This window comes from Mustelus asterias, chromosome 6, assembly GCF_964213995.1.
Source record: "Mustelus asterias chromosome 6, sMusAst1.hap1.1, whole genome shotgun sequence".
NCBI lineage: Eukaryota > Metazoa > Chordata > Chondrichthyes > Carcharhiniformes > Triakidae > Mustelus > Mustelus asterias.
In genome coordinates, this window is record NC_135806.1 from 4,718,966 (window position 1) to 4,731,875 (window position 12,910).

Consider the following 12,910-nt stretch of genomic DNA (forward strand, 5'->3'; position numbering starts at 1 on the left):
AACTGATCATCTCAACCGCTCACGGTAGTAGCAAGTTCCACATTCTCGCCACTCTCCGGGTGAAGAGGTTTCTCCTGAATTCCAGATTGGATTTATTATTGACTGTCCTTTTATAAGCTATGAGAAAATTGCTTGTTGCTTGTGAAGGCTATCATGCAGGGTGACATGGTTTAAGCTCTGGCTAGTCTTGGTGTGTGAATGTTTTCAACATGTTCATGATTATATCATCCGGTTCACTGTTTTCTGATCTGCAGTCTTTGTAGGATCGCGGTTTTGTGATGATTGCTGTCTTCAATTGTTTAGAATGTCAAATCATAGAATCCCTACAGAACAGAAGGAAGCCATTCAGCCCATCAGGCCTGTAGCGACAACAATACCACCCTATTGTAACCCCACATATTTACCCTGCTAATCCTCCCCCCCCCCCCGAAACTAGGGTCAATTTAGCATGGCCAATCAACTGAACCCACACATCTTTGGAGTGTGGCAGAAAACCAGAGCACCCGGAGGAAACCCACGCAGACATGGGGAGAACATGCAGACTCCACACAGACAGTGACCCGAACTGGGAATCGAGCCGAGGTCCCTGGAGCTGTGAGGCGGCAGTGCTAACCACTGTGCCACCGTGCCGCCCCAGTTTGCACCATTGCCGAGCTCTACCAGATTGGGGAAAAGTGGGCGGGCATGTTCTGCTGTGGTGAGACGACTTACTTTATGGTCACTGGCCAATACAGGAGGCTTTAGCAGTGGGCGAGTACATCCCCAGTGCCGTGCAGACTGCAAGAAGTGACTTTGTGCAATTTGCCCCCCTGATAGAACATCCCTAAGCAAATGTCAAGGAAGATAGAACTGGCCAACATCTACTTGGAGCCCCATGCAATCCATTCGTTTGCCACAGTTTCTGGGGACAGCCTCACTGAGCCATATTGTGGTGGGGCTTCATTATTTACAAATCTCTTTTATCTTTCCACAGGACTCTGTGTCAGTCCACAGACCAGGATTCTACGCTGATCGGTTTTTGAAGTTCATGAGTAGTCGAGTATTTAAGAAGACCTTGTGTGAGTATCAGGAAAATATTTGATGTTTCGCTGTTGTCTTCCCTGTTTCAATATCCTGACAAGTACTGAATGTACTTGCATGCGTTGTTATAGAACCAGCCACCGCAGGAGGAGGCCATTTGGCCCATCATGGCTGTGTTAGCTCTGTGAAAGAGCTATCCAGTTGGTCCCACTCTTTTCCTTCCTCATAGACATGGAAGTTCTAGCTTTTCAGCTACTTATCCATACCGCTTCCACCAGCCTTTCACAGTCTGGATCATCATACGTCACTCTGTAAAAACAAGTTCTTCTTATTTTTCCTCTGGTTACTTACCTTAAATCCGTAAAATAAAACCAAAATACTACAGATGCTGGAGATCTGAAAGAAAAACAAAGTGCTGGAAAATCTCAGCAGGTCAGGCAGCATCTGTGGAGAGAGAAATGCAGGTTAATGATTTGAGTCCAATGTGACTCTTCAGAGTTGGAACTTGGCTCTAATATCATATTCTTTAGAATTGTGAGACTTCACAAGAAGTCTCTTGAGAAGTCTCACAACACCAGGTTAAAGTCTAACAGGTTTATTTGGAATCACGCGCTTTCGGAGCGCTGCCCCTTCAGGTGAGTGGAGAGGTGGGTTTCAATGTGAGTTGGAATGTGAACCTTTTCAGGTAACCAAGTCTTTACAGGTACAGATAGTGCGAGTGGAGAGAGGGATAATGTTCTGAAGAAGAGACGTATTGGACTTGAACCGTTCTCTCTGTCACTCTCTGCCGATGCTCCCAGATTGGCTGAGCTTTTCCGGCACTTTTTGCTTTTATTTTGTACCTTAAATCTATGGCTACCGACCCTCCTGCCAACCTCAAGAGTTTCTCCTTACTTATTCAATCTAAACCCTTGATAATTTTGAACACTTCCATCAAATCTCTCATTCCCTGTTGTAAGGAGAATTATCCCAGCTTCTCCCATCGCTACACAAGTTTTTCAACAGAATGTTTTTATTTTGAAAGAAGTTGCCATTCAGTGGGTTTAATCGAGGGTTCACAGGGCTGTAGAATTGCAGGACTGGAGTTGGCATCCTGGTACTGTGAACAAAAAGAAGACCAGGCATGCTGTGTACTTAATATGTGTTAACTAGCTATGACTGTAACACTATATTCTGTACCCTCTCCTTTCCTTCTCCCCTATGTACTCTATGAACGGTATGCTTTGCCTGTATAACACGCAAGAAACAATACTTTTCACTATATCCCAATACAATGTGATAACAATAAATCAAAATACATTCCGCATTTAGCTATTGGATAGCTTTCCATAAGGGCTTTAAGTTTGATTAGAGAACACAACATCACCAATCAAACTCATGCATCATAGAAACATGGAAAATAGACCAAGAGTAGGCCATTCAGCCCTTCGTGCCTGCTCCACCATTCATTTTGATCATGGTTGATCATGCAAATCAATATCCTGATAACTTTGAATAATGAAGTATATCTTAGAAACGCTGCCTTTCTATGTAGCTGTTCCTAAGGTGTTAATGTAGCCCCATTGCTGAGGTACTCAATTCTGAACAGTGAGATGGAGAGATATCTGTTGGACCATGGTTATAGAATCTAGAGGGCAGCACAGTGGTTAGCACTGCAGCCTCAGAGCTCCAGGGACCCGGGTTCAATTCCCGGCTTGGGTCACTATATGGAGTCTGCACGTTCTGCTTGTGTCTGTGTGGGTTTCCTCCCACTGTCCAAAGATGTGCAGGTTACATGGATTGGCCATGCTAAAATTGCCCCTTAGTGTCGGGTACTAGTCAGGGTAAATGCATGAGGTTATGGGGATAGGGCCTGGGTGGGATTGTGGTCAGTGCAGACTCGATGGGCCAAATGGCCTCCTCCTGCACTGTACGGATTCTATGATTGACAAGTTAATGGAGTGAGGGTACAGATCAGTCATGATCGAACTGAATGCCCTCCCCCTCCGATACAGACAGCTGAATGATGGACTGACTGGATTTCAGACTGGCTTTGTTTAGGTTTGTCTGTTGGCACAACAAAATCTTCTTTCAACGCTTGATGTTGAGAATGCAAGTGCACAGCCATGGTTTGTTCACTGTTTTAGTGAGCTCCATATCTCTGGGGTAACTGAAGAGCTGTAACTGGGCACTTCTACATGAAAAAGAAGGGGAAATGGAGGCAGGTGATAAGTGGATCCCCTTCACTGCCGAAAGAACGATGATAATGAGTATTTGTATCAATTGATGAGACCTGGCCGACATCAGGGAATGCGGTCTGGTCCTTGCAACCTGGGAGGAGTGTGGGGAATACATTACAGTTTAAAAGAAAGGATCAAGTTGGCTTTATCTCACTAAATAAATAACTTGAGGAAGCTGTAGTCTTCGAAGTAGATTTGCCCCGAATATGGATACACAGTTCCAGACAGTGTGAATTGAAACACGCAGCACAGAATCAGGCCATTTGGACCAGCAAGTCTAGAATCATAGAATCCCGACAGTGCAGAAGGAGGCCATTTGGCCCATCAAGCCTGCACTGAATCTCCATCAGAGCATCTTGTCCAGCCCCCCCTCACCATCCCCATAACTCTTTGTATTTACCCCACTAATTCCCTAACCAACACATAATGAGACACCTAAGGGATAATTTACCATTCAACCTAACATAATAAATTCTCCCTCAGTGTTACCCGAACAGACACTGGAGTGTGCCGACTAGGGGATTTTCTCAGTAACTTCATTGCAGTGTTAATGTAAGCCTACTTGTGACACTAATAAATAAACTTTAAAGCAATGAGAACCAACTGCTGCCTCCTCTCCAAGAGGAAAGTATTCAGTGCTGCCATATTGTGGGATTAATTTATGTATTTTAAGTTGTCTTTCAAATGGAATTGTTGAGTTGTCCTGTTTTCACTTCCACAGCTTTGCGGCCGTCTCCTTCGAAGAAAGCTCGTAACTCCATTCCAGCTATTAAATACATAGGACAGGAGGTTATGTCCTCTGGACCGATACTGGATGCGACTGAGAGCAAGAATGAGCTGCTATCTGGAACCAGGAGTTATTGTAGCCTTGATGGAGAAGGTGATGCATGGCGGTTGTGTTTAAGTTAGTGATGTGGGGTGGTAACTTCCTCAGAATAACAATCCGTGTCACATTGCCATTCTGTATCCACTTATTTGCACCAAGTTTCTCCCATGCCTGTCTCGTTCAATCTCGGGGTGAAATCCAGGCAGCGTAGCTGTCTCCAAAACCCAGTGTCAAAGTCTAAGAGATTTGGCATGAACGAGACCATGATGGTTTGAGTTATAAGGAGAGGCTGGATCGACTGGGACTTTTTTGTCTGGAGCATAAGGGGCTGAGGGGTGATCTTATAGAGGGCTATAAAATAATGAGGGGCATAGATCAGCTAGATAGTCAATATCTTTTCCGAAAGGTAGGGGAGTCTAAAACTCGAGGGCATAGGTTTAAGGTGAGAGGGGAGAGATAGAAAAGTGTTCAGAGGGGCAATTTTTTTCACACAGAGGGTGGGAAGTGCCTGGAACAAGCTGCCAGAGGTAGTAATAGAGGTGGGTCCAATTTTTTCTGTTAAAAAGTATTCAGACAGCTACATGGGTAAGATGGGTATAGAGGGATGTGGGCCAAATGCGGGCAATTCTGACTAGCTTAGTGGTTTAAAAAAAAAAGGACGGCATGGACAAGTTGGGCTGAAGGGCCTGTTTCCATGCTGTAAACCTCTATGATGTTATGCCCCCTTTTCTTTTAATGCACTGGCTTCCGTAAAGCAGTTTAAAAGTAAAAGTCCAACGGACCGATTGAAAATGAAAGGCCAGGGGGATGGTTAGTGTCTAAGGAAAACAGTGGGGGGTGATTAAGAGGGAAGATTCCAAGGGTTGAGGGATGTCAAATCAGGGGTGTTCCAACTGGGTTGGGGATTAAGTCAGGCGGGTTTGGGGGGGGATGGGGGTGGTGATATCCAATCGCGTTGGGAGGGGGAAGGTGTCCTATGAGGTCAGGGTGCTTCTGGACAATTGTTCTGGACAAGTGCTTACCTGAGAAGTTCAGAGAGGGATTCCCCAGTGCATCTTTAGGGTACCCCTACCCCCTGCCAATCTGACACTGGGAAGTTACGGCCCAATATTTGTTATTGGGGGCTCTAAGACTGATAAAGGTTGATGAAGGTAGGGCAGTTGATGTCATATACATGGATTTTAGTGAGGCGTTTGATAAGGTCCCCCATGGTCGGCTTATGATGAAAGTGAGGAGGTGTGGGATAGAGGGAAAGTTGGCTGATTGGATAGGTAACTGGCTATCTGATCGAAGACAGAGGGTGGTGGTGGATGGAAAATTCTCGGACTGGAGGCAGGTTGCTAGCAGAGTGCCACGGGGATCAGTGCTTGGTCCTCTGCTCTTTGTGATTTTTATTAATGACTTAGAGGAGGGGGCTGAAGGGTGGATCAGTAAATTTGCTGATGACACCAAGATTGGTGGAGCAGTGGATGAGGTGGAGGGCTGTTGTAGACTGCAAAGAGACATAGATAGGATGCAAAGCTGGGCTGAAAAATGGCAGATGGAGTCTAACCCTGACAAATGTGAGGTGATTCATTTTGGTAGGACAAATTTAAATGTGGATTACAGGGTCAAAGGTAGGGTTCTGAAGACTGTGGAGGAACAGAGAGATCTTGGGGTCCATATCCACAGATCTCTGAAGGTTGCCACTCAAGTAGATAGAGCTGTGAAGAAGGCCTATAGTAGAACATAGAACAGTACAGCACAGAACAGGCCCTTCGGCCCACGAAGGCCTATAGTGTGTTAGCTTTTATTAACAGGGGGTTGGAGTTTAAGAGCCGTGGGGTTATGCTGCAACTGTACAGGACCTTGGTGAGACCACATTTGGAATATTGTGTGCAGTTCTGGTCACCTCACTATAAGAAGGATGTGGAAGCGCTGGAAAGATTGCAGAGGAGATTTACCAGGATGCTGCCTGGTTTGGAGGGTAGGTCTTATGAGGAAAGGTTGAGGGAGCTAGGGCTGTTCTCTCTGGAGCGGAGGAGGAGACTTAATAGAGGTGTATAAAATGATGAAGGGGATAGATAGAGTGAACGTTCAAAGACTATTTCCTCGGGTGGATGGAGCTATTAAGAAAAAGGAGGCTTATGTTCGGATGAGACGTGAGCACTCGGGTAGTGCACTAGAAAGCTTTAGATTGGCTAAGAGGGAGTTGAAGAGCGAGCTTAGAAGGGCTAAAAGGGGACATGAGAAGACTTTGGCGGATAGGGTTAAAGAGAATCCTAAGGCGTTCTATAGGTATGTCAAGAACAGAAGGTTGGTTAGGGCAAGTTTAGGGCCAGTTATAGATGGCAGAGGGAAGTTATGTGTGGAACCGGAGGAGATTGGTGAAGCATTGAACCAATATTTCTCTTCGGTGTTCACGCAAGGGGACATGAATATAGCTGAGGAGGACACTGGGTTGCAAGGGAGTAGAATAGACAGTATTACAGTTGATAAGGAGGATGTGCAGGATATTCTGGAGGGTCTGAAAATAGATAAATCCCCTGGTCCGGATGGGATTTATCCAAGGATTCTCTGGGAGGCAAGAGAAGTGATTGCAGAGCCTCTGGCTCTGATCTTCAGGTCGTCGTTGGCCTCTGGTATAGTACCAGAAGATTGGAGGTTAGCGAATGTTGTCCCATTGTTTAAGAAGGGGAACAGAGACTTCCCCGGGAATTATAGACCGGTGAGTCTCACTTCTGTTGTCGGCAAGATGTTGGAAAAAATTATAAGGGATAGGATTTATAGTTATTTGGAGAGTAATGAATTGATAGGTGATAGTCAGCATGGTTTTGTGGCAGGTAGGTCGTGCCTTACTAACCTTATTGAGTTTTTTGAGAAAGTGACCAAGGAGGTGGATGGGGGCAAGGCAGTGGACGTGGTATATATGGATTTTAGTAAGGCGTTTGATAAGGTTCACCATGGTAGGCTTCTGCAGAAAATGCAGATGTATGGGATTGGGGGTGATCTAGGAAATTGGATCAGGAATTGGCTAGCGGATAGGAAACAGAGGGTGGTGGTTGATAGTAAATATTCATCATGGAGTGCGGTTACAAGTGGTGTACCTCAGGGATCTGTTTTGGGGCCACTGCTGTTTGTAATATTTATTAATGATCTGGATGAGGGTATAGTTGGGTGGATTAGCAAATTTGCTGATGACACCAAAGTCGGTGGTGTGGTAGACAGTGAGGAAGGGTGTCGTAGTTTGCAGGAAGACTTAGACAGGTTGCAAAGTTGGGCCGAGAGGTGGCGGATGGAGTTTAATGCGGAGAAGTGTGAGGTAATTCACTTTGGTAGGAATAACAGATGTGTTGAGTATAGGGCTAACGGGAGGACTTTGAGTAGTGTGGAGGAGCAGAGGGATCTAGGTGTATGTGTGCATAGATCCCTGAAGGTTGGGAATCAAGTAGATAGGGTTGTTAAGAAGGCATATGGTGTCTTGGCGTTTATTGGTAGGGGGATTGAATTTAGGAGTCGTGGCGTTATGTTGCAACTGTACACAACTCTGGTGCGGCCGCACTTGGAGTACTGTGTGCAGTTCTGGTCCCCACATTACAGGAAGGATGTGGAGGCTTTGGAGAGGGTGCAGAGGAGGTTTACCAGGATGTTGCCTGGTATGGAGGGGAGATCCTATGAGGAGAGGCTGAGGGATTTGGGATTGTTTTCGCTGGAAAGGCGGCGGCTAAGAGGGGATCTTATTGAAACATATAAGATGATTAGAGGTTTAGATAGGGTGGATAGTGATAGCCTTTTTCCTCTGATGGAGAAATCCAGCACGAGGGGGCATGGCTTTAAATTGAGGGGGGGTAGTTATAGAACCGATGTCAGGGGTAGGTTCTTTACCCAGAGGGTGGTGAGGGATTGGAATGCCCTGCCAGCATCAGTAGTAAATGCGCCTAGTTTGGGGGCGTTTAAGAGATCCGTAGATAGGTTCATGGACGAAAAGAAATTGGTTTAGGTTGGAGGGTCACAGTTTTTTTTTAACTGGTCGGTGCAACATCGTGGGCCGAAGGGCCTGTTCTGCGCTGTAATGTTCTATGTTCTATTACAAGGGGGCATAACTATAGGGTTCATGGTGAGAGAAATGGGAAGGATATCAGAGGTAGGTTCTTTACGCAGAGAGTGGTTGGGGTGTGGAATGGACTGCCTGCAGTGATAGTGGAGTCAGACACTTTAGGAACATTTAAGCGGTTATTGGATAGGCACATGGAGCACACCAGGGTGATAGGGAGTGGGATAATTTGATCTTGGTTTCAGATAAAGCTCGGCACAACATCGTGGGCCGAAGGGCCTGTTCTGTGCTGTACTGTTCTATGTTCTATATGCAGCTTCTCTCCCCTTGTAAATGGAAGGTGTTGACTATTTAATTTTCTTCGCAAACAGAATTTAGATTCGAAATTTCCTTTTCTGGGAACATGGCAAGCCTTGTCTCAAAATATTCTATGAGCTTTTAAATCAAAATTCCCTTTGTTCATTTAAACATTGAATATGCTTGGAACTATCCTACATGGAATAGCCCTGTACGAATGATTTTCTTTTTCTGACAACAGGGCATTCTAGGACATGTAACCTCTTTAAGCCATTTGCCTGTAAACATTTTCTGTTTGAACACTTGCATGTAATCTCTCTGAGCTTGTAAATGAGCTAAGTCTTATCAAAGATTTCCATGGTATTGGGTGAGGCCAGAAGCTGTACGTGGCCGAGTGTGTGTAATATTGACCTCAAACTGAAATTAGGTTAGGATTCTCAAGCTCTGCCCTTGGCAGGAAGAGGCAGCCAAAAATCCATTGGCTTTCTTCCAGAGGGGAAAATCCCTTCTCCTAATTTTTCAGGAGGCCAGATGGAAAAGTGGGTGTGAAAGAACTCTCCCATGTTGTTGGGCATTGGACCTTTACAATTAGAGGGAAAATGTAACTCTATGAATCCAATTAGTCCCGATGCCTCCTGCTCAAGCCCCAAAAACCTCCCAATTCTTCCTATTTAATTTGTCTTTTGAAAGTGATTACTGAATCTGCTTCCACTATCATTTCAGGCAGCACATTCCACATCACAACAACTCGCTGCGTCATTCTCTCCACTCCTCATGCTGCCTCTCACTCTTTTGCTGATTTGCTTTCAGTCTGTCTCCTCTGCACACTAAAGATTTGATGACAAACTACATTTGAAAGACCTTGGTCAGCAGATGTGCCTTAAATAATAGACATTTATTTTTATTTTACCGTTGCTATTTCGGTGCACGCTTGTACTGTGTCATCGTGCAATTAAAATTAGTTGTGCTGCCTTTTTGAAAGCTTGTTCGTTAAAAGGATCCAGATGGCACAGTCGCAACTGCTGGGTGTGTTTGGACACCATTCAGCAGATTATGTCTGTGTACGAATCCAGAACTACTCCCACTGCACCTATCGTCTCCCCCACAGTTCCAATTCAAAGAACATTACAGCACAGGAACAGGCCCTAGGGCCCTCCAAGCCTGCACCGACCATGCTGCCCAACTTAACTAAAACCCCCTATCCTTCCGGGGACCATATCCCTCTATTCTTATCCTATTCATATATTCTTAAAACATCCATCCGTTCTTCAGACAGAAGATGCAGTTGTTTCACCTGGGCCAGAGTATCCATTCTCCTGCAACCCTCTGCGTTAACCTGCCAAACCTATAACATAATCCACAAAGCTTTATCCATAGAATCCCTACAGTGCAGAAGGAGGCCATTTGACCCATCGAGTTTGCACCGACCACAATCCCACCCAAGCCCTATTCCCATAACCCCACCTATTTACCCTGCTAATCCCCTGATACTTAGCATGGCCAATCAACCTTACCCGCACATCTTTGGAGTGTGGGAGGACACCGGAGGAAACCCACACAGACAGGGGAGAAAGTGCAGACTCCACACAGACGGTGACCCGAGGCCGGAATTGAACCTGGGTCCCTGCGCTGTGAGGCAGCAGTGCTAACCACTATGCCGCCCTCAAAATTGAATTCAAATTCCACCATCTGCCGTGGTAGGATTCGAACCCAAGTCCCCAGAACATCAACTGAGTTTCTGGATTACTAGTCCAGTGATGATACCACTAGGCCATTGCCTCCCCTTTAATTTCCCAGAGGACCACCGCTCTTCGATCAAGCAGTAGTGAAAATCTAGAACACACTCCCTAAAAAATAATGTTGAGGCTTGGGATCAACTGGAAATTTTTAGAACTGAGATTGATGGATTTTTATTTGGCAAGGGATGTGGAACCAAGGTGGGCCGGTGGACCTGCATGCTAACCTTTTGTGATTCATGCGCTAGGGCACCCAGATCCCTCTGCATCTTAGAGCACTGCAATTTCTCACCATTTAGATAATGTGCTTCTTTCTCATTGATCCTGCCAAAATGGAAAATTATGCATATTTCCACATTATATTCCATTTGCCAGATCTTTGCTCACTCACTTAACCTAGATTTCCCTTTGGTAGCCTCTTTATGTCCTCTTCTGGATTCACTTTCCTGCTTCTGTCATCAGCAAATTTAGCAATGATACCCATCAGTTCCTTCATCCGAATCATTCATCTAAATTGTAAACAGTTGAGGTTCCAGCACTGATCCCCCATGGCACACACTTATCACATCCTGCCTGTTAAGTTCTTTACTACTGAGGTGAATATCAAGAGCTCACTCCACAGACTGGCGCCAGGGAACACGGATATTTATTGTAGTCTTACTCGCTCCACACTCCATGGGGTGGCACAGTGGCACGGTGGCACAGTGGTTAGCACTGCTGCCTCACAGCGCCAGGGACCCACGTTCAATTTCGGCCTCAGTGTGGAATTTGCACATTCTCCCTGTGTCTGTGTGGGTTTCCTTCGGGTGATCCGGTTTCCTCCCACTGTCCAAAGATGTGTGGGTTAGGTTGATTGGCCATGCTAAATTGACCCTAGTGTCAGTGGGATTTGCAGGGTAAATATGTGAGGTTACAGGAATAGAACCTGGGTGGGATTGTTGTCGGTACGGTCTCGATGGGCCAAATGGCCTCCTTCTGCACTGTAGGGGTTCTATGCACTGCCCTCTAAGGGTGGTCCCTGGGCAGATCACTCCATACCCAGGCCCCAACATACATAACACTGCCAACCAGAAAAAGACCCATTTATGCCTACTCTTCGTTTCCTGTTAGCCAGCCAATCTTCAGTTAATGCCAGTATGTTATCCACTACACCGTGAGCTTTCACTTTCCGCAATAATCTTTGATGAAGCATCTTATCAAATGTCTTCTGAAAATCTTAAGTATCTAAGGATCTTTGGTTGATTTTAAGGAGCATTAAGGAGAGTGAGGTTTAAGGAGGGAATTCCAGAGCTTGAGGTTTCGGCAGCTGAAGGTACACTCGCTATTGGAGGAGGGAAGGAAATTGTGAATGCACAAGACACCAACGGTGGAGGATGGTAGAGATCTTGGAGGATCTTAGGAGCTGGAGGCGGTTACAGAGACGGGGAGAGGTGGAGGCAGTTACAGAGACGGGGAGAGGTGGAGGCGGTTACAGAGACGGGGAGGGATGGAGGCGGTTACAGAGACGGGGAGGGGTGCAAGATAGAGATTGTTACAGAGATGGGGAGAGGTGGAGGAGGTTACAGAGACTTATTTGAAACAAGTTCATGCAACATCAGGCTCATTGATATTTTAATAGTCTTTTCTACTTTTTTGAAATCTTTAGAGTAAATTGGACCTTTTATTTTCTTTGTTGCAGCGATAGGGTATCGCAGACGACCGGATCTGCTCCCCAGCACGACGTCTCTATTTGAAGCGGCCTCCTTAGCAACAACACTTTCGTCAACGTCATTATTTATGAATGAACAGACTCCGTCTGAAGGAACTGCAAACTCTTCACACAAGTATGGCTCCTATTACTTTGTTGAGTATTCCTGCTCTTGAGGATTGAACTCTACAGATCGTAAAGTATTGAAACAAAATTTCCTAGTGTTGCTTTGATGTTGAACCCGCAAATGTTGGGTTGGTTTAGAGTATTTTCACCAATGTGTCTGTACAAATAGAACCAGATGGTTTAATATGGATCAATTTTGGCTTTGTTAGAGATGTGGATTATCATACATGCTTCGAAACACCAAATTGATATAAAACTTTGCGGAGAATATATTTAATGCTGTGATATATTCTTCCCTCTTGCTGATAAGGGAATAGGAAGCAGATCGCTACATTTTATCCCTGGCTTTGTTACGTCTGTCATTCCTACTCCCTTGAGATTGAAAGTTGGCAGCAATTGAGAAGTGTAAAGTGTATTTCATTGTTCTGGAAGTGCCCTTGGAGATGTTGTGCTCTCGTAAGAACCTGAAAGTCAATAATTTACATGTTAACTATATCAACAAGAACTTTTCAGGACTTGCATTCTGCATTGTTAATAATGTTTCTCTCCCCAGAAAACAGGTTTAGTTTGGCAATGGCCTGTATTCTGTGCCTTGTAGCTTTTTTCTTTTGAACTTAATTTGGAGCACTGGCAAACACCAATAGACAATATGTAAGATGCTGCACAATGTTGTGAATTATATTGGAACTGCTGGGTTGCTTATAACATTGACAAGTCACTTATTGAGGAAGTGCATAATGCTAATTTCACAACCCATAGCGTGCTTTGTGCTTACTTGCCAAATGCATTTATGTTTTAAAGAATATGGCACATTTACTATCCAGGCTCTGCATACTGATAATCCAGGTTAGCACAAGTGAAGCTACAGGGACTGTGATACAGCTTCTCAGCTCTGTGATATTGAGCACTAAGACACTGGGTGACACAGTGGTTTAACTCCATTCTTTCACTTCTGAAACCTAGTTT

General features: G+C 45.1%; 1 protein-coding gene across 30 annotated transcripts in view; it reads left to right on the forward strand.

The window, feature by feature from the left end:
• pip5k1ba (phosphatidylinositol-4-phosphate 5-kinase, type I, beta a) overlaps positions 1–12,910 on the forward strand; it is a 178,008-nt gene that overhangs the window by 138,163 nt on the left and 26,935 nt on the right. For 27 of the 30 annotated variants that reach the window (XM_078213975.1, XM_078213990.1, XM_078213980.1 and 24 more), the window contains 3 exons: positions 974–1,058; positions 3,961–4,119; positions 11,810–11,954. In XM_078213975.1, coding sequence (XP_078070101.1) covers positions 974–1,058; positions 3,961–4,119; positions 11,810–11,954 — 389 coding nt within the window. The remainder of the gene's footprint in view (positions 1–973; positions 1,059–3,960; positions 4,120–11,809; positions 11,955–12,910) is intronic. The other 3 variants (XM_078213976.1, XM_078213981.1, XM_078213998.1) reach the window with 1 other exon arrangement.